This window comes from Lacerta agilis, chromosome 1 (assembly GCF_009819535.1).
Source record: "Lacerta agilis isolate rLacAgi1 chromosome 1, rLacAgi1.pri, whole genome shotgun sequence".
NCBI classification, from domain to species: domain Eukaryota; kingdom Metazoa; phylum Chordata; class Lepidosauria; order Squamata; family Lacertidae; genus Lacerta; species Lacerta agilis.
The window spans coordinates 38,621,897-38,643,811 of NC_046312.1; the positions used below are offsets into that span (position 1 = coordinate 38,621,897).

General features: G+C 42.4%; 1 protein-coding gene across 1 annotated transcript in view; it reads right to left on the minus strand.

Annotated features, from left to right (window-relative positions):
* Positions 1 to 4,461, minus strand: part of RASGRP1 (RAS guanyl releasing protein 1) — a 49,131-nt gene extending 44,670 nt beyond the window's left edge. Inside the window, exon 1 of the mRNA XM_033144728.1 lies at positions 4,264 to 4,461. Within this exon, the coding sequence (XP_033000619.1) occupies positions 4,264 to 4,298 (35 nt within the window). The 5' untranslated portion in view covers positions 4,299 to 4,461. The remainder of the gene's footprint in view (positions 1 to 4,263) is intronic.
* Between the last annotated feature and the right edge of the window lie 17,454 nt (positions 4,462 to 21,915).

Consider the following 21,915-nt stretch of genomic DNA (forward strand, 5'->3'; position numbering starts at 1 on the left):
AGATTGAGAATGAATTATAAAGGAGAATTCACAGCGCACATCAGCAAATTTACTGAGATTATTCAAAAGATTGACCTCACTCCTAAGCCTTTTGATGAAGAAACAAAGGTATCATTTTTGCTAGCATCCCTAGGACCGTGTTTTGATCCATTTGTCAGTCTAATGGACCATAGAGAAGGTCTAACTTTCAAAGACCTGACCAGTCATTTAAGAGAAGAGTGTAGAGAGAGAACAGAGTCTCCAGTAAGAAATGCCACAAGCAAGGACAGTAATTATGCGTCCAGGCAATTTACAAAGTCCAGAGAAATGCCCAAGAAAATAATTTGCTACAATTGCAACAAGGAAGGCCATATTTCTATGAACTGTAAAGCTCCTCCTAAAGCAAAGAATTCCCAAACCTCTCAGCCAAAATGGCAAAAGAAGGGGAAATTTGAACGTACCATGCTACTTCAAGAAAGGAATTTAGCTGTTCATAACCGTGAAAATAAACGTAATATGTGGATTTTAGATTCAGGAGCCAGTTCACATTATTCATTTAAAAGAGAAAATTTTAATGAGATAAATGAAGATGAAGAATCTGAAATAGAGATAGCAGATGGCAGAGTTATTAAAGCAAAAGGTGCAGGTTCCATGGACTTGAAATTCAATATAAACAATGAACCTGTTAAGACCAAAGTGCTTAAAGTTTTGTACGTTCCAGAACTAAGTTGCAATTTACTCAGTGTGTCCAGTTTGGACAAGAAAGGTTTCCAAATCACATTTGGAAATGGAGAGTGTAATGTGACTAAAGATGGTGAACTGTATATTCAAGCAAAATTAATTAATGGTGTTTATGAGATTGATATTTCAGAGACCCAGTCTGCAAACGTAGCGCATTCTAGCCAGAAAGATGAAGCTGATATGCAACTATGGCATAGGAGACTAGGACACAGAGACACCACCACCATTATGAACCTACAAAAAGGTGATCTTGTAAGAGGTTTACAGGTAAAAGAAAGCAAAGAGGCTCTGACAAAATGCATAAGCTGCATTACTGAGAAGGCTGTGAAACCTTCTTTTCCACGTTGTGCAGAACAAAGAAGCACTAAAGTGCTTGATATCATATATTCGGATCTATGTGGTCCAATTAATGTTCCATCACTTGGCAACAACAAGTATATTCTAATTTTTATTGATGATTTTTCAAGATATTGTGTTGCATATTTCATCAGAGAGAAAAGTGAAACAGTGGAAATGTTCAAAGAATACATTGCCATGGTCAGAAACAAGTTCCAACGTGCTCCAGCTGTGTTGATGACTGACAATGGAGGTGAGTACTGCTCACGTGAAATGCAGACTCTCATGGCCAAGGAAGGAATTGTACACGTAACTACAATCGCTTTCACGCCACAGCAGAACTCCATTGCAGAGAGAAAATTTAGATCCATTATGGAAATGACAAGGTGCATGCTAAAGGAAGCATCCTTGCCACAGAAGCTGTGGGGAAATGCAGCTGACACAGCAGTTTATTTGCAGAATAGATTGCCAACAAAAGGAGCAGAGCGCACACCATTTGAACTTTGGCATGGCAAAGTGCCTAATTTGTCACACATTCGTGTGTTTGGAAGTCTGTGCTACTATCACGTGCCCAAAGAACACAGACAGAAGCTAGACTCCAGAGCACAAGCAGGTGTCTTTGTTGGATATGCATCTGGAGGGAAAGGCTACAGAGTATTGGACTTAAAAAGTGGCAAAACCAGTGCGCACCATGCAATTTATTTTGATGAGCATGCGATGGTTAACACAAAGAATACAGTTATTGACTGTTCCAAGGAGTCAGAATGGACTCAAGAACTTATTGACTTTCCTTCTGAAACCCCAAGAAGTGCTAATCTGCGTTCTAATGTCATAGCACCTCCTACAGGGAATGCACCAGAACACGCAGAGGATCAAATTCCTACTGGCTTCAGAGATGAAGAGGACGACTTAGACATGCCACCATTGGAGGAGGATGAGGATGTTGATGCGGTTCCAGAACCAGAGATCAGACGCTCATCCAGAACCAACAGGGGTGTTCCAGCACCACGGCTGTCCTATTTTGCAGGGTCGGCATCTCCACAGGAACCTTCCACATGGGAAGAGATACAGAAAATGCCACCTAAGGAAGCTAATCTCTGGAGGAAAGCCACGCAGGACGAAATGGATGCATTGCATCAAAACAAGACTTGGACCCTCACGGAACTACCTCCGGGTAAGAAAGCCATTGGCTGTAAATGGGTTTTCAAGATTAAGAAGGGGTCAGAAGGGGAAGTTCAACGCTACAAAGCTAGACTTGTGGCACAAGGATTTTCACAGAAATATGGTGAAGATTATGATGAAACGTTTGCACCAACTGTAAGATACAGTAGCGTGAGAATGCTTTTAAGCATTGCAGCATCCAAGCAGCTGAATGTAAAGCACATTGATATTGCCACTGCGTTTTTGCATGGACAGATTTCCGAGGAAATTTATATGAGACAACCCAAAGGTTTTGTGAAACCACATGAAGAACATTTAGTGTGCAAGTTGCAGAAGGGACTGTATGGTTTGAGACAGGCTGCTAGAGCCTGGAACCAGAAATTGCACAAAATGTTAACGCAACTTGGCTACAAGCAAGGAAACGCTGACAAATGCTTGTACAGTAAGTCAGGTAATGGACAATTCTCATATATTTTGGCTTTTGTTGATGACTTGATTATCGCGACATCAAATAACAGAGAATATGTGCAGATTGTGAAACACCTCAGCAAAGAGGTGGGAGTCAAAGAACTAGGAGATGTCAAGTACTACCTAGGAATCCAGGTGGAAAGAGAGGAAGACGGATCGTTCCTTCTCAGCCAGCGACAGAAAATAAATGAACTGATTGAATGCATGCAGATGCAAGACGCAAACCCAGTTGCAACACCCATGGCCACCGACTTTCTAAAGAATCAGCAAGATTCGAAGCCATTGCCAGACAACAGTGAATACAGGTCAGCGATTGGTAAACTTTTGTATTTGGTTACCACATGCAGACCTGACTTAGCAAGTGCTGTGGGGATTCTTAGCAGGAAAGTGAGTTCTCCCACTGAGCATGATTGGGCTGGTGTTAAGAGGGTGGTCAGATATTTGAAGGGTACATTGAATTGTAAATTAAGGCTACCAGCTGTCAGAAATCCTAAGTTAATTGGGTACACTGATGCTGATTGGGCTGGGGATAATGCTGACTATAAATCAACAAGTGGTTATGTTTTTATGTTTGGGGATGGACCTGTTGTATGGGGCAGTTATAAACAGAACTGTGTAGCATTATCTTCCACAGAAGCTGAATATATTTCTGCATCGGAAGCGTGCCGAGAGATTGCCTGGCTCGATGAACTCATCAAGGACTTTGGTTTGGTGAGAAAGCAAGCTGTCAGTTTGCTGGAGGACAATCAGAGTTGCATAAAACTGACACAGAGTGAAAAGTTTCTTGCCAGGACAAAACATATAGGTGTGAGATACCATTTTATACGTCAGGCAGTTCAGGATGGACTTGTGGAACTGTCGTACTGCTGCACCAATGAGATGGCTGCGGACATCCTGACAAAACCCTTGCCTAGAGAGAGTTTCCAGAATCTACGAGTCAAGCTGGGACTCTGGGTGGTTGAATAAAGTTGAATTTGCCTGAGAAGGGGTATGTGGGATGTAAAAGGACAGGGGCAGTCAAACCCAACTTCCTTATATGGAACTCTACAGTTGGGGGTGAACTCTACAGTTGGGAGCTTCCAACTGTAGTGTGTATGCCGAGTCTCCATGTCGCTGGTCAGTTGTGTTAATCTCTAAGACAGTTTAAAAGCAGCATTATTAAAATGCACCGTTGGCACTAGGCCAAAAGTAAAAAGAGGGACTTTCTCTCAAAAGGAGAAAGTCACCATATGTATGTTATTTAGTAACTTTTAAGCCTGCCTCTAGGATCCTTGTGTGACTAGATGATTACTTGTAAGTAAACGTTTTACACTTTACCAAAGACTGTGAAGTGTCTTATTGAAAGAGGGATAAAAAGGGGAAGACACCAGGACAATATTTTTAAGACTCTAGCGAGTCTATGCAAACTTTCTGCTGCGCATATGAAGTAAAAAGGGAATGTTAGCTCTGCTGATATTATCGAGCTTGTAAACGCAAGTTGGGATAGGATATCTAAAATAATATATCCTCTCCCACATCCCTCAACATTCCCACAGAGAAAGGAGGGAAGCAGCTCAGGGTATCTCTACGGACACTTACAGGGTCGGGCTCCTCCTGCTCTTGGCGGTCTCCATGTCTGCGCCGACCTCAGCCCTCCCGCCGGGTCGACTCGAGGCTCCCTCGGAGCGCCGCGCGCGCAGAGCTCAGCGCCGACTGGCCGCGCGCACATTGCTGCCCGTCTCCGCCGGCGCCCTCGTGTCGCCTAGGCTGGCGGGGAAGGTCGAACTTTTGCGCTCGCCCAGAAGCGGAGCCGAAGGGAGCCTGGAGCCCAGAGCTGGAGGGGAAGGGAGGGGCGGGGCCGGGGCTAAGCAGAACTTCTCTCCCCCCCTCCCTTCCTCCCTCCGGCTCGAGGAAGTGGCGCTCCGAGGCCGTGGCGAGTCTTTGGAGGTGGTTATGCGCGCGCGAGGGTTGGCTAGATCAGGGCTGCTCAAAGCACGTTCTCTCCTCTCCCGCGAGGGACCAACTTTCTGGGGCAGTCGACTTTTATTTTTTATATATTTTTTGTTCATAATATGGGGAGACCGTCAGCCTTTCGAAAGCGGCGTCGCCGGGGGAGTGCGAGGGAGGGGAGGGGAGGGGAAGTTACGCCGTTTGAATTTCTGCCTGTCGTGTAGCGCTTACCCGAACCGTTTTGCTGGGAAGGAAAGGCGCTTCGCGGAGCGGTCCTGTCCCACGTTTGCACTGGCTTCAATGGGTTTTAATAGGTCTGCTGTCTCAGCCCGCCGGGCCGTGCTCTTTGCTTAAGAGTAGCCTCACTGACAGGCTCATACGTGAGATTTCCCCCAGGTAAAGGGTTTGGAAGATTGAAATCGGACTTTCACATTTCTTTGCCGAAAGCGAGAGTCGCATCTTAGTTCTTTCTGTCTATATACTTGATTATCAATAATAGTGTCATTGGCGGGGGCGGGGAGATTGTCTGCATCCTTATAGGCATCGCTAGTGCCTTAAAAATCAATACAAAATGAGAGCTTTGTGGCTCCTTAAAGGCTAGCCGATTTATTGCACATTTTGGGGATTATAGTTTATTTCATCAGATGCATGAAGTGTTACCCGTAGTTGGAAATAAGAAAAAATCACAACAATGATGATTGGTGATAACAGAATCATCCCAGTTTTGTCTTGTTAATTTAACTCAGTGGCTCCCAAACTTTTTTAGGCTGCTACCCCTTTGGTTCCATAAACTCATCCCAGGGCATCATACCCTATAAAAAGCAATATTCAGAGTAGTGGTTTGCACAACCCACTTAAGAAGGTAATAACGTAATAAAATTCAGAACAGTAACAATTAATTGCACATTGATTCAAAATCCGATTTAAACTATTTAGTTTAATTAACTCAAGAAAACTGATTAACTTGGTCCAGTGATAAAAGCTTTTAAAAGTCTGACAGACATTTACACTTCCAGTGCCCCCCAGCCACCCCTTTGCCTCTTAGCACCCACCCAGGTAATCCCACTGTCCCCCCAGGGGGCAGTACCATCCACTTTGGGAACCACTGATTTAACTGAATCAGTTGGTTAACACAGCTAGTTCTGCCATCAAAGCTGTTATGAATAGTTAAGCACAGGCTAAACTTTTTGCTTTTCATTGCCATTTGACCCTCCTTTATATCCCTGTATGTTTGTGTTGTGTAGCTATCAACTGAGGGTAAATACACCTGATCACAGAATCATATAGTCTGCAATGCAGGAATATGCAGCAGTCCCACACAGGGATCGAACCAGCAACCTTGGCATTATGAGCACCACACTCTAACCAACAGAGCTATCCAGCTTCTGCTCCTGGTTTATTCTATTCTTCCATGAAACCTTGTGTTGCAATAAATCTTCATGGTTCTAAGAGACTCACTTGTGCTTGTGGCTTTGCACTGACCCTGTGCTCATGCCAGGAAGAGTGAGGCCGAGAGGAAAAGCTGTAGTTCAATGGCAAAGCATATGTTTGCATTCAGGAGATCCCAGGCTCAGTCCCTGACATCTCCAGGTATAACAGGGAAGGCCAGTATGTAAAACTCAGTCAGACAACCTGTTTATCATTTTGTTCGCAGAGAAATAGACAGCATTGGCTTTTTAAATGAGCTTTCATTATGATTTGGTTTGTGAAGCATGGACCACTTATAAACGCCATCTCCAACCCTTGAAAGATTCCATCAACGGTGTCTCCCAAAAATTTGACACATCATTTGGGAAGTTAGGCAAACTAATGCCAGTGTACTGGAAGAAACAAAGACCACCAGCATTGAAGCATTGATTCTTCAACATCAATTTTGTTGGACTGGTCATGTTGTTCGGATGCCTGATTATCGTCTTTCAAAGCAACTACTCTATTCTGAACTGTAAAGTGGAAAGCATAATGCTGGTGGTCAATAAAAGAGGTTTAAAGACTCTCTAAAGGCAAATCTTTAAAAATGTAGTATAAACACCAACAATTGGGAAACGCTGGCCTGCGAGTGTTTCAGTTGGTAAAGGTAAAGGGACCCCTGACCATTAGGTCCAGTCACAGATGACTCTGGGGTTGTGGCGCTCATCTTGCTTTATTGGCCGAGGGAGCCGGCGTACAGCTTCTGGGTCATGTGGCCAGCATGACTAAGCCACTTCTAGCGAACCAGAGCAGCACATGGAAATGCCGTTTACTTTCCCGCTGGAGTGGTACTTATTTATCTACTTGCACTTTGACGTGCTTTTGAACTGCTAGGTTGGCAGGAGCAGGGACCGAACAATGGGTTGGCAGGAGCAGGGATGCAGGTGGCACTGTGGGTTAAACCACAGAGCCTAGGGCTTGCCGATCAGAAGGTCGGCGGTTTGAATCCCAGTGATGGGGTGAGCTTCAATTGGAGAACAGCCTTTACCAAAGGTGTCATGAAACTGAAGATGCTTGAACTCAGGATGAAAGGGAGAAATGAGCTAAGAGGAAGGAACCTTTGGCAAATCCACACCATGATCAACTCCTTCCCAGAAACCCATGTTCCCACTGTGAAAGGACGTGTGGATCCAGAATTGGCCTCTACAGTCACTTATGGACTCACTGTTAAGACCAGGTTCATGGATGACAATCTTACTCAGCTACAAGTGATCGCCAAAGAAGAAGATGAAGAAGACGTCCTGATTAGTTTGCAGAGGGATTAGAAGATGTTGGCTATTTAGTGATTTTGTAAGGTGGTTAGATGACATTGGATCAAAGCAAGTATTGCCGCACGTTTTCTCCTGTTATCATCGTTGCATAAAGTCCTATCTTTGGGGGAAGAGGGTTTGTTGTGATTGCCCCCCCCATCAACTATAACTCTGCAACCTAAATTCCAATCCATGCTTCAGAGAAAGAGAGCAGGTAAAATCTGTGCTTTGTAATAATGCAACAATGCAGTCCCTTAGCTTTATCTTACAATGTAAGTACTACTACTTCTAATAATAATGATAATGATAATAATTTATTTATACCCTGTCCATCTGGCTGGGTTTCCCCAGACACTGTGGGCGGCTTCCAACAAAATATTAAAATACAGTAGCCATTAAAGGACCAATACAATCACTTTTACAAACACAGTAAGTAAACTAATGCCCTACAATGCAAGATTAACTACACACAAAGAAAACCCACAACAACCCATATTATGTCTCTGGGAAAGGGAAGAGAAGAAAAAAAGATTGACACTGTGGACTTTTCATTAATAACTCATAACTCAGACATGGAGCTGAGCACATAGTGGTATTTATTTATCTGTAAGGTTTTTATCTACCACTTTTCAGGGGAGATTACAAAGCGGTTTACATAATAAGATTAAAATAATGAGTATTCCTAAAAATTATGCAATAAAACAAACAAAATCAGAAAAGCAAAGGGGGGGGACCCCTTACTGAAATGCTGGGTTTTTGGTTCTCAAACTAGGTTCCCTCTTTTCCCTGTAGAGACAGATGGAGGAGACAAGGGCCACCGCGGCTAGAACACTGTGGTGTTTCTGCTGCTGCTTCCTTCTTCTCAGACTGGAGCAATGTGGGACTTCAGAAGCCTCCTGCGGTGGCAGTTGCAGGAGGAAAGGAACATCCAGGCTGGAGCACTGGGAGCTAAATGGTAGAAGCTCAACAAGCTGTTATAGTATATATTTAACTGATTCATGCCCCTGGGGTGAACAGTAAATGTGAATGGCTGTTTGTAGTCCATTCAGCCCAGACATTCCCATGGGAGGGCACAGAACTCATCATGCCATGTGAAGTCACATTCTGTTAATTATTGAGATCTGTTTCACCACCAGCTTTTTAAATCACTGAAGTGCAAAACATGGAAGTGAAATTCCAGAGCTGTTTACCTACAGCACCAACATTTTAAAACTGCAGGGGCATATTAGTCCCAACAAACTAAAAATTCCCCACTTCCTGTCTTACTCAGCATGCCTTTTGTGACCATCATGTTGAAATTCCCCTTATTGACTCATGCTGAACAATCAGGTGTTTTAACTTGGATTACAGTGTCCATTAAACATAAAAATATCAAGATGCTTCCTACTGTCACAGTGCTGAACTATAGATTTGGCTTATTTTCTGCTCTATGTTTTGTCTTCCTCTGGTTGCCAGGCATTTGTTTGTGGGGTGTAAAGCGGTTCATCCTGTTTCCCTCTCTGCACCACTTCGTTAGTATTATTTTTGGCAGCTTCCTCTGCTAAGTAGTTTTAACTTTGGAGCCAGAAATATAGAATAAAATAAAAGCAAGAGAGAGCCCATGTGACTAATTTTCAAGGACTATGCTTTGATGGTTTATGGCATTGCGGTTAATATGTTGTGAGTTGCATTGTTGCAACTGTGATATAAAACAGAAAATTAATAAAAACATTTTCAAAGAGACAGAGAGAGAGAGAGAGAGCGCGCACCAATGTGGTGTGGAGTGTCAGATTAGGAGACCAGAGTTCAAATCCCCACTCGGGCACAATCTCACAGCCTAATTTACCTCACAGGCTTGTGGGGTTTAAATGAGGAGGGGCAGGACCATGTATGCCCATCTGAGCTCCTTAGAAGAAGGTACCGGTAAATGTAATACTAGTAACTAAAAATAATTATTATAATGTCGAGGGGAATAATTGCAAGTTATTTGGTCCAACTTCCCGCTCACTGCACAATATGCTGGATGTTCTACAGAACCCCTGACAGATGGTCAACCAGACTCTGCTTAAATGCCATCAGCAAAGATAGACATCTTTATGCCTTCAGTATGCCAGTATAAAATAATTTACAATAGTACTTGAGGTCTCATCACTGAACAAAATGTGCAGAACCAAGTTGCAGAAGTGTTGAAAGCATAATTCAAAAAATGGCTCAAAATCGCTTTAAGGCTCAGTCCTGTGTTCCTTGCGAGGTGTCCTGGGGGCCATAGGAGTTTGTGGCCTCCCTCTCTTTGAGTGGAGGGGAAGATCCGTATGTGGAGGAGAAGTTGCACCTGTTGAGGTCTCCTTTTTGCAGATGCTGAAATAATACCCTCTGCCATCTAAGCTTTGGTGTTGAGAACCAAAAGAAAGGGCCTTGGGGGCTGATTCCCTCAACACACACACGAACCGGAGCGTGGAGGGGGAAGGCGGGATTACAGTAATAAATAAATAAGCAAGCCAAAGGAGGAGAGGGGAAACACACAGCTTCCAATGAGATTTTGGGGTTTGGTGGCTCCTCCACCACAACCACCCCTTTTGGTGCCCTGACCCTGTGAGGTTGCTTTTTTTACTAAATGCGATCTTGACCCAAGACCAGCCCGAGACCTTTTGGTTCCTGAAGCAGGTTTGCCACCGATGCTCCCGCCCCGATTTGGGCTCATGCCCCGGTGGGGTGGGATGAGGATGCTGCCAGAGGCAGGTCACTTCAGGTTGCCTCTCCAGTGTGCCTGCTATGTTAGAGAGAGCCAGTTTGGTGTAGTGGTTAGGAGCGGCAGACTCGTAATCTGGGGAACCGGGTTCGTGTCTGCACTCCTCCACATGCAGCTGCTGGGTGACCTTGGGCTAGTCACACTTCTCTGAAGTCTCTCAGCCCCACTCACCTCACAGAGTGTTTGTTGTGGGGGAGGAAGGGAAAGGAGAATGTTAGCCGCTTTGAGACTCCTTCGGGTAGTGAAAAGCGGGATATCAAATCCAAACTCTTCTTCTTCTTCTTCTTCTTAAGGGCTATAGGGACATTCCACCCCTCAGAATTTGCTGTCTGAGGCACCTGTCTCACTCTGCCTCTTGGTAGGGCAGGCCCTGTCTTGACCTAAAATGATGGTGATGGTGATAATTCAGATTATTATTGACTACAGCAGCTCTGAAGGATTAAGTAAAAATCACTTTCCTTTTATTGTTAAAATGCTTATTGCCTATATTAATAGGTAGTTTGTTCCAATAAAAAAAAACTCTTGACAATGGAAGGAGATCTCGCCATCTCAGTCGCTTTATTTACATTTAAAATTTCTAAATTCAGGAAACCGAAATTAGTTACCCATAGGGATATCTTTTGGCACAGCAAACAAGGATGATAAACAGAGTGTTGTTTTAACCTTTTCAAAATGCTTTCAAAGCTTGCTGTTGTGCGATGCTGATGAGGAAGTCTTTGAAGATAAAAATAGGCTGAATGAAAGACAAGCCTTTAACAGCTTCTCCTCTTCCCCTCCCCCAAGCTAAATTTAGTTTTATTCAGTCTTTACAAGGCAACTCGTTTCTTGTGGGCACATAGCAACATCAGTAACACCATGGCACAGTAAACGTCGTAAGAGTGCTTCATTTTTAATGTAGTGTTCAAAAATCTGTCTGGGATTCAGTAGTGTCAACATAACACATTAAATACTATGCAATACTATGGAAATACACAATTTTCTTCTGAGAAAGATAAGAAACTGTTTTCCTTTTTCGCCATAATTGAAATACAACCGACTTTTTTTCCTTAATATTCCAACAGAATTTCTTTATCGCAAAAAGTCCTATCTTCTGGGGCAGCGGGTTTGTTGCATATGGCATCCCAATCAACTACAATTGTACACCCTGAATTTGCTGGAATGCAACTGAATCCCATGCAAAGAGAGTGACAGTCTAGACTCTAGATGCACCCAACTGATTATTTATTTATTTATTCATTTATTTATTCATAATTTTGTGTACCGCCCTATTCCCACAGATCTCAGGGAGGTTCACAACAAAATTGCACGCAAGCACATTTAATGCAGCTGACAGCAGTCAGGATCGCAATGGCTGCACCATCTTAGAGAAGAACTGTACTCTTCGAGGTTCATGCACAGAAATATGAGATATCCTTGCCAAAGAGGAAAACATCTGGATTTCTGCAACAAATAAGGGGAGGGCAAGAGAGAAATTGTGTTTAGATGTCTTAATTTTCTTGGGCTGTTTGATTTCCTCTCCCCATTAAAAATTAAGAAAGATGGAGAGCAAATGCAGCAGCAAGTAAAGGAGCTCACATTTAACAGCTGCTGTTGCCCCAGGTGATCTAAGGTATCCTGCCAGCTGGTGAGAAAACGAGAAAATAGGCATGCTGGGACCAAGCCCATAGGTAGGAAACCAGCAGGCAGGAAGTAGGAATGCTGGACCTCAAAAATATATATATACATTATTTTAAATGGTAAGATCTTCCGAGTATGTTTTTTATCTAAGAAGAGGAATTCATGCAATTTTTTCCCCATGAAGTAACTATAATAGTTTACTGCATTCCCCTTGGACCAGAAAACTCAGAAGAGGGTGGATTAGAACCCTGGTGTTTCCAGTACAATTCCAGCCATATATCTACTAGATCACACATTCAAAAACACAATTTTGCATTCATCTAAGACGAATGTAGCTGGGGGGGGGGGCGCTAGCCAGTTTTTTGTTTTTTGTTTGCCCCGGGTGAAACTTCCAGAGGGATGCCATTGAGGATCCCAGCCTGTGTATGAATAAATGTTCATGGGGTGGGGGGGGGGGTGCCAAACTGGGTATTTGACCTGGGTGAAATAAAGCCAAGTTTTGCCCCTGTATAAAAAACAGAGGAGCGTGATTTTATGTCCATATCCTGGCTGCCCCCCTTCTGAGTTACAAGTTTGTGGAGGACAAAGGAAACACTTGCTTTCTATTACCGCAAATGTGGTGTTTGCTCCCAGTTGTCAGGACTCATTCCTTAAATAAACCTTGCCTTGCTGATCTGAACTGATTTCCTGCATCCACCTTAGTTCCAAGCTGCTTCCTAGCCTGCTTGGCCCAGCAAAAGAAAGCAGCCCCTGAAAAAACAGAAGAAAAAATGATTCTGTCATGACGATCTGTAATTGTTTTGAGACTTTTGTATTAAAATTGTTTCCCCCCCCCCTATACTCCAGTTATGCTCTCTTGGGGTCCATAGAATTTGGCACAAACCCCACTATCTTGGCAGAACATAGGGGAAAACTGACGTTGGAACACCTCAGGTGCGTCAGGAGAACATCCAAAAAGGTTTAGGATTGTGAGCAGCCCAGGGGAGCAGCAGACTCAGGACATATCCTATACTCCAAACCATGGCCTAAGCAATGACACAACTTTGCACCAGCCCCAGACCTAGTGCAATAATGTTCCCGTGCATTGACATAAATGAAAAGGGGGGGGTAGACAGTGCTGCCACTGACAGCCAGCCAGGGTGGTCCAGTGGTTAGAATGTTGGAACAGAACCTGGGAGACCAGGGGTCTAGTGGGTGACATTGTGCAGTCACAACTGCAGCCTAAGCTAGCTCATGGGCTGTGAAATTCATGCACTCTCCAACTTGAGCATTTTGGAGGAAAGGTGGGATATAAATGCAATAACAAATAGAATGAAAGAAAACAGCATAGGAAATGCTCAGCACACAATCACACCCTACCACCTAGGATATTAAACCAGGGAGACCACAACTTGGATGGAAGGATGTGGTGCATGAGGTTATATCTCTTGGGCCTCAGGTTGCATCTTAGAGCATACAAGGGGGCACTCTGGTGAAGGGAAAGGGGCAAGGACCATACCACTGAATAACATAAAAACAAACCTGGACCTGCAGGATGGTTGAATTTTTAAAAGAGATTCATATAAAAGCTCCAGTGTGGTGTAGTGGTTAAGAGCAGTAGACTCGTAATCTGGTGAACCGGGTTCGCGTCTCCGCTCCTCCACATGCAGCTGCTGGGTGACCTTGGGCTAGGCACATTTCTCTGAAGTCTCAGCCCCACTCACCTCACAGAGTGTTTGTTGTGGGGGAGGAAGGGAAAGGAGAATGTTAGCCGCTTTGAGACTCCTTAGGGTAGTGAAAAGCGGGATATCAAATCCAAACTCTTCTTCTTAAGTTCTTCTCCCTTTGAAATTTTTGCGTCGAGATGTTAAGAACCCAGAAGTGTCACTGGAAAAAAATAGCCTGGTGCTCTGTTAGGTGTTCATTTGCACACGTGGTTTTCCTTTCCCTCAAACTTTCCCTATTTCTCCAGTCTCTTGAAAAACTTCTAAGTGAGTGGGTGTCTGCCTACTCCTGTGGAGTGACTAATAGGTTAAAAAGTCCTCTTTTGTTTCCTTGATGAAGAATAAACAAATTGAAGCTAATGGAATCAAGAAACAAGGTATGTGGTTGGAGAGTCAGATGGGAAGCAGTTTGACTATTGTTTTAGAAGGTTGTAGTGGTAGCAGAAGACTACCAATAAACAAGCCAACATTAGTCATTTTACCTGAGTGGAAGAAATTTAAATTGCTTCTGTCAGGTTGTCTGTATTTGCAGCTGTCCCTATATAGAAGGGGTCTGTTCCTAGGTGTTTAAAGATCCGACTGGAGTAGTGAATGCACTCAGGCTCAGGTTGTACATATGTGTAAGTAAACCATATATCAATAATTTCTCCATGGTCCCTCATTCCCAAAAGGAAGCACAAACCCTGGATCTGCACCTAAAAACCCTGGAATATCTCACTGCTGAAAGATTAGGATGGCATGCAAAAATACTTTCTGAAACCACAGAACTACATTAGGGGTGTGCAACAAGAGGATCATTTAATTTTACTTAAACTTTTGCCTAAACTTTTTAACTCAATAATTTCCTACGAAGGATTGCATTAAAATTCACAACGTCCCACTGTATTATTTTTTTTTAAATTTTACCATGACTCATACACTTAACGTTTCAACAACACTCTGGTTGCTAGGGTACGTGTAATCAGTGTGACATCTAAAGTTCCTGTTAAAAAGAGTTTTAGGTTTTGGAATATAAGGAACAAAGCTTCACATTTATTACCTTCATAAATACCCCCTCTTAGTATTTAATTATGTAAATCAGCTTGACATTTTAAAAGTCTTCAAGGAAAATTGATCTTTAGAGTTCACAGTCTCCATCTGATAACTATATGATGTACTCTTTCCATTTTTGTGAATGATCTCCTGCCATCTTTCACTTGCAATATGGAAGTTCCCTTGCTGATTTCTTGGGACTTTCTCTCTCTTCTTCTGTTAACTTCACCGCAGGGCAAAAAAAAACAACAGACAATAATCCTGTTTCTTGCCTGCAAAAAAAGACACTTCAAGGAGTACAGGTGGCTGGGGCAAAACGCAGCCCAGGTTAAACACTCCTCAGTTCCAGTGATTTCAAAAGGAGGGTGCTAAACTCCACTATTAAATTAATAGGACTGAAATAGTTAACATTGGCTGGATTGTACCTTTGACATTCTGAGTAGTGTTTCATAGTCCAATGGAAAGTGCAGATTATTACTTTTTAAGCCCTAAATCAATGGTCCTCGACATTTTTAAGCCTGGGGGCATGTACACCCCCTCCCCACTCAGAAACATAAAATAAAACACAGACCAAAAGAGTAGGCAACACTTCCCAAATAAATAAAAGAAAAAGTGGTGGAAACACACCCTAAACCAACAGAAACCCCCCCCCCAAGCCTGCAGAGCACCCCCACTTGGAACCCAGAGGCATTCTAAAAGAAAGCCATGTTCAAATATATAAAAGGATGTCATATAGAGGAGGGAGAAAGGTTGATTTCTGCTGCTCCAGAGAAGCGGACACGTGGCAATGGATTGAAACTACAAGAAAGAAGATTCCAACTAAACATTAGGAAGAACTTCCTGACAGTAAGAGCTGTTCGACAGTGGAATTTGCTGTCATTGAGTGTGGTTGGAGGTCTTTAAGCGGAGGCTTGACAGCCATCTGTCAGGAATGCTTTGATGGTGTTTCCTGCTTGGCAGGGGGTGGACTGGATGGCCCTTGTGGTCTCTTCCAACTCTATGATTCTATGATTCTACGAGGGTGGGGTGTTTGCATACCTGCATTTTGTTTCCAGCTAGTCCAGCTCCAATTATGGTAACAAAACAAAAAAATAAAAATACTAGGGGCAGCAGGGGATCTTGGTGGTCACAAAGCAGGGAGGTGTCTCCATGCCACACAGTGCCCCCGGTGTCACAATGGGGACCCCAATCCCTAAAACCTTAAGACCAGAATGCTTGCCTTCCACTTGAGCCTTTCTGCTGTAACATGTCATTGTTGGAGGGTCTTATCATCATTTCGCCACCATCAGACAGAAGAGACGGCTTTCTCCAAGGTTCATTCAGTACTTTATCCCTTGCTGGGCACCACATTCTCTGGAATGTGTCTGCAGTATGGCGACAGCCCTGGAGACCAAGTTCTGCGAGGAAAGATCAGAGGAATGAAGTATATTTTAGTCAGGAGAAGAGGTTATTAAGAGGGAATATGATGTTGTCATTTTCAAAGGGATGCCACATAGAGGTGATGGAGCACATTTGTTTTCAATGATTCCAGAGAGTAGAGCCCAAACCAATGGAGTCAAAATATAAGAAAGGGAGCTTCAGCTATACATTAGGAAGAACTCCTGATACTATGAACTGTCAATAAGGTAGTGGGCTCTTTTTCACCAGAGGTTTTTGAGTAGAGGCTGGATGGCCACAGATCAGCATCTGCACCAGATGGGTCTAGATGTCCTTTGAGGTCTCTCCCCAATTTTATGATCCTGGGAAATCTGCTTTGGCCACTTCCAGTGAGCTTTTCATTCCCATTAAAAAAACAAAACCCTCATGTTGTTTAAAAAAGCTTATGGACTTAGGGGATCTTAGCCAATACAAAACTCAGCCAACTTTGTGTTTGCTGCTGATACTATTTACTGCTTTTATACATTAATTAATGTTGTTGGTTGTAAGCCACTTTGGGCATTGCAATGCAACAGAAAGTGTCTCTATAACTGTTTTTAATAAATAACATAATTAATAAATGTTATTTTCTTGAGGAAATGCATGCAAAGTTGCACATTATTGAATGTACTTCGGGAAATTGCATCCCTTAGTTAAAATAATATGCGTTGCAAAGTCTGTCCTACCCAAGCATTTTAAAGTAGTTATTATTTAAAGTATTAGATTTTAATGGTCTGTCATTGATTGGTTGGCTTTGAGTTTTGACATATACATAGAAAAAATAGGCAGCTTCAGAGAGAATTTCAAAGAGAAATTACAGGGCATTTCTCAGGTCTCTAATGTAAGATCAGCAATAAAGTCAGAACTGATTTAATCAGTAGAAAGACAAAAGGCACTGGAACCACTTCAAAATTACTAAGACAAAAAACGCTAGGTCCCCAAGAGTGCTGTAGAGATCTGTGCTTTTAATAGACAAGTAAAATTGGGAGGTTATATGAGACAATCTAAGCATCACATCCAGAGCCACTCATGGCTTTTTCACTCATTCTTCATCCACATAAATATAGGAGTAACTTGAGATGTGTCCAGCAGAAGAAGAACTTGCATTTAGCTGAGCAAACACAACTGAACTGTCTAATTAGATTATACTGCTATTAAAGTAATATCTCTGAAGCAAGACATTACTCACTGCATAAAAATCATTCTTTGCAGGTGTACCCCATTTTAACTCCAGGCAAGTACGGTAGATGGGAGCATATTTTGGAATAATGGCAGCTGCATGCATATTCACAGGGAAACAGGCCGTGGAACGGGCTATTGTCCACAAATATGTTGGTAAGTTGTTTCAGGTTGCCTTGGGCAAGTTAAAGCAACTAACAATTTTAATTAATTAATTAATTAATAATACGTTTCAGAAGAATAGCTGTGTTTTTGTTTTGTTTTGTTTTGTTTTGTTTTGGGTGGTTCTTGCAAAAAATCTTATGGCATCTTTTAGAAGTTAACTAGTATAATTGCAGGATGACATTTCAAAGGCAAGCGCCCGCTTTGAGGCCCAAAATGCTGAAACATGAAGAATAACAGGGCTGTTCATTTAATAACTTGTCTCATAGTTCCTTCAGTGCCCTCAAAAGAGACACCCATGCTGATGTTTTCAGTATGCAGATTATTTACATTTAACTGATTAATTGACCAAATGGCACCAACTCCTACATGTCTCTTCATAAAATCAGTCCTGTTGCATTCAATAGCAGGCTTCCTCCCGGGTAAGTGTTTACAATATAGGAGTACAGCCTAAAAAATCTCATTATTTGATGGAGGAACATAGCTTTTGTACCATATCTTTGTACCACGGTTTTTGTTTCCTCCTCTCACATTGTAATAATGTGAGTTGTAATTAGTGTGTGAAAATTAATTTTTAAAAGATGCATATGAAAAAAGCATATTAATTATTCACACACAGAATACAGTAATCATGTCACATTGTCGTAGGCAGACAAAGAATGTATATCAGTTGTAAGCGCCTTTCAGGTCAATTAGCTTAACACAATTTGAACTGGAACACAGTAACCTCCTAGTGTGCTTTTAGAATAATTCTTTACCAGATATTGTTTTACCCAACAGCAAACAATGAACCCACTCTGGAAACAGAAGAGTGTTCAATCAGCATTAATGAGTCAAATCAGAATGTTTTTTCACTGGAAACTTAGGTCATTTTATATTGGAATCACATAGAATTACGTGCAATGTCTTTTCTTACCTTGCCTAGCTCAATAATAATAAAAAAGCTCAGAATGCACATCTAAGTTTGATTTAAATCTCTCTCTTTTTCCATACAGCTAAACCACAACGGCAGCAATTCTAAGCATACTTACTCGGGAGTAAGCCCCAGATAACTCAAGGGGACTGACTTCTGAATAAATAGGGTTGTGTTGCACAATACAATTATAGGTCCTGTACAAACTTCCCCACCCCAATGGCATGCCAAGTAGACAATATTCAGCTTTTTCTTGCAACACTCATCTTTATGTTACCCAGCACATCTAAGTCTGATAAGCATCTAAAAATGTTTTCATGTAAATGCAGCTCTGGATCTATGTGAAAGCATTAACTAAACCTTCCATCAATTTATCGGTGCCAGATTTTGCTCACAGCAGCTCTTTTGTTGTAAGAGCTGCTAAAATTAGAGCTAAGCAGTAGCCAGGACTGCAATTTTAGTTATTATAGCTACCTGGAACCTCCCGTATAGGTTTGATTGAGAGATGCTGAGGACAAAGGGTAGAGGTACTTGCATAGCCTGCTTTATAATTTTGCCAAGCTTCTGGGGAAAGCAGCATAAGGCTGCATCTGAATCATGTAGCTTTACTGACATTGGCCTATACAATTTTCAGTTGTCTTGACTCAGCTTGCCCTGTATTCAGCCTGAACCTCAATTTACCTTGCACCCTGCCTAGGCCTCGCCACATCACAGAGCAGAACAGGCAGAAACACACACATTTGAGTAGGATGGATCCCCCTCGAACTCTCTTCCTAACTTAGAAGTGCAGCAGGGAGAAAAGAATGATCCTACAGCTGCTATTTATGGGTTTTTGAAGATGTGTGTTAATTGCATTCATGCAATGAATGTGCCTCGTTTTGCCTCTGGGCTGCAATCCTGCGCACATTTCCCTGGAAATCCCACTGAACTCAGCAGCACTAATTTGCCAGTTGTGTAAAATAGTGCAACTAATGTGGGAGAGTTTTATGTCTCTACTCAAGAGATTCAGGTGTGCATGTCGCTCCCATATCCACCATCCAGCACTCCCTTGATTTCATTTATTATGACTTTAGACATAAAAAGTTGGAGCCAGACTTCCCGTAAACAGAATGCTATTCACAGGATGACGCTACTGTCAGAAGGAAGGAAAGTGATTTTACAACTAATCCAGAATGCGACAGCTAGACTGGTGACAGGGAGTGGCTGCTGAGACCACATACTGTAACACTGGTCCTGAAAGACCTACATTGGCTCTCAGTATGTTTCTGAGCACAATTCAAAGTGACCTTTAAAGCCCTAAACGGCTTCGGTCCCGAGTACCTGAAGGAGCATCTCCACCCCATTGTTCAGCCTGGACACTGAGGTCCAGCTCCGAGGGCCTTCTGGTGATTCCCTCACTGCGAGAAGTGAGGTTACAGGGAACCAGGCAGAGGGCCTTCTCGGTAGTGGTACCCGCCCTGTGGAACATCCTCCCATCAGATGTCAAGGAAATAAACAACTATCTGACTTTTAGAAGACATCTGAAGGTAGCCCTGTTTAGGGAAGTTTTTAATGTTTGACGTTTTATTGTATTTTTAATATTTTGTTGGAAGCCACCCAAAGTGGCTGGGGAAACCTAGCCAGATGGGCAGGATATAAATAATAAGTTGTTGTTGTTGTTGTTGTTTTGTTGTTGTCATCGTCATGGATTCCTCCTTCCTCCTGAAACAGCTCTGGAATGCTTGGGGACCATGCAACAATGTGGGAAGGTAGCATTGGGGGAGGCTGTAGAGAGAATCTGCAAAAACTGCCCCCTCCCCTTCTTTGCTGGTTCTCACTCGTTTTTGTAAATGAAAGGAGCTTTTCCATTTGCAGAAGGGATCAGCTCTGAATCCAGCTTCATATGGAATGCATTTTTTCCCCTAATAAAAGAGGGAATAACTAACACAAAGTCGTGTAGTGTAGCCCAATGGTAGAAACAACTTTCTGCTTCACGTGTGTTCTGACCTTGGGGCACTTTGCCACCAGACAACAAAGCAGAAAAGAGCAGGTGCATGAAGAAAAACCTTTGCTGAATGCTTGCCATTCAGAAATCAGCTGCCTGGATTGTGTGCTAACTTTGTAGATCCTTCAGACAAAGCACGATACCTTAATTGGCATGTTACATCAGACTTCAGACTTGTTGGACTTATCTCGTTTTGTCACTGGAAACACAAAATCGACCAAGCAGTGCTAGGTGCGAAAAGCATATGAGGTAGAATTACAGATTAGAGGGCCTCTGAACACGTTATAAGCCTTGGGATTTTTCACTGCCAGAACTGAATGCACTGTCCTTTCACACAAAAATCCAACCCTGGTTAGCTTCCATAATTGCAGCAACCTAATTTAGGTGGGAAAAGTCATGTTGTTGTTACAACTGTTAAACAATTGAGAGTCAGAAATCTCAACAGATCTACTGCAAATCACTCAGAGATCTTCCAGTAGATCTTTTGCCTATCTGTTATATGATATCCATGTTTATCCAGCAATAAGCCCCACCAAACTGAATAGGACTTACTCCCTCCCAAGTGTGTATAGGATTGCAGCCTTCAGCATGGATGTTAAATAGATTATTATTGATATCCCCTCAGCAACACTCTAAATAATGTTATCAAGGGGTTTGTTTTTTTTGTTTTTTTGAAGTTGTTTTTAAAAAAGGCATCCGAAATAGGAACTGGAAGATTATTTGATTTTGTATCACATTTATTTCTTTGAAAAACATCATTTCTTTTGACAATAGTATTTGTGAGAAACTTATAAATATGGCAAGAATACAAGACCAGAGGCAGTGACTAACCTGAAGTATGTCTATTTAGAAGTTGGCCTACTGAATTCAGTGGGGCTTACTCCCAGGTAAATGGGGTTAGGATTGCTGCCTAGCATTGTGAGCTGGATTCAACTAGCCCTGTGTGCTAGAGGAAGCTAATACAAAGGCATGCAAGGATGAAAGTGATGGATATTTTGTCTGGCAACCAGCACTGACAGGATGATCAAAAGAGCATGACATTTAATTCTTCCCAGAAAAACAGAAGGTGGGCTTCTTTGACATCAGGTAGTTCTTCCTGTTGCACTCTGCTAAATCTTGACTGGCTTCTTCCCACTGTTACATTCTAATAGTTATCAAACTACACAAAAGCTGGATGAGGGCTATTGCCACAATAACACTAAAGAGGGGAGGGGGAAACCATTTATTGAACATGCTTCCTGATTTGTTTGCAGACAGATTAGATGATGTTGGCTATATAATGAGCATTGACACTGGACTCAGCTATACAGCTGGAAATTAAACGTTTTAAATGTGTTGTAAAGTGCAATATACAAATCGGACACTAGATGGTGACAGTGAGCTATGCAAAAATCCAACGTATTTTTCAAAAGGCATTTTCACAGCGTTGTTTTTTTTAAAATTTGTGTGTAGATTCCACCTCTGATCTGAGGGGAGGCTAGACAATCTGCAACAAAGCCAATGTTATCCCACACTGCCCGGGGCATTTCCCCATCACTTTCAGTATCACAAAAAAAGTTATTTTGGATAAGTGAATTTGTTGCTCAGGAGCCATAAATCAGCTTCAATTGTGCAGCCTGAATTTTCCAAAATGTGACTGAATTCCATTTGAAAATAGTGACAGCCTGGGAGTCCCCAAAGAGTCTTGTGGCACCATACCAGTTTTATTTGTTACTCTTTAAGGTGCTACAAGACTCTGTGCTGTTCTTCCTGCAATACATTAACACTGTTACAACTATGGAAATTTTAACAAGGAAGTTACTCCCGTTGTTCCTGGGAAATAATCCTCTGCACAGAGCCTTTATGAAGCT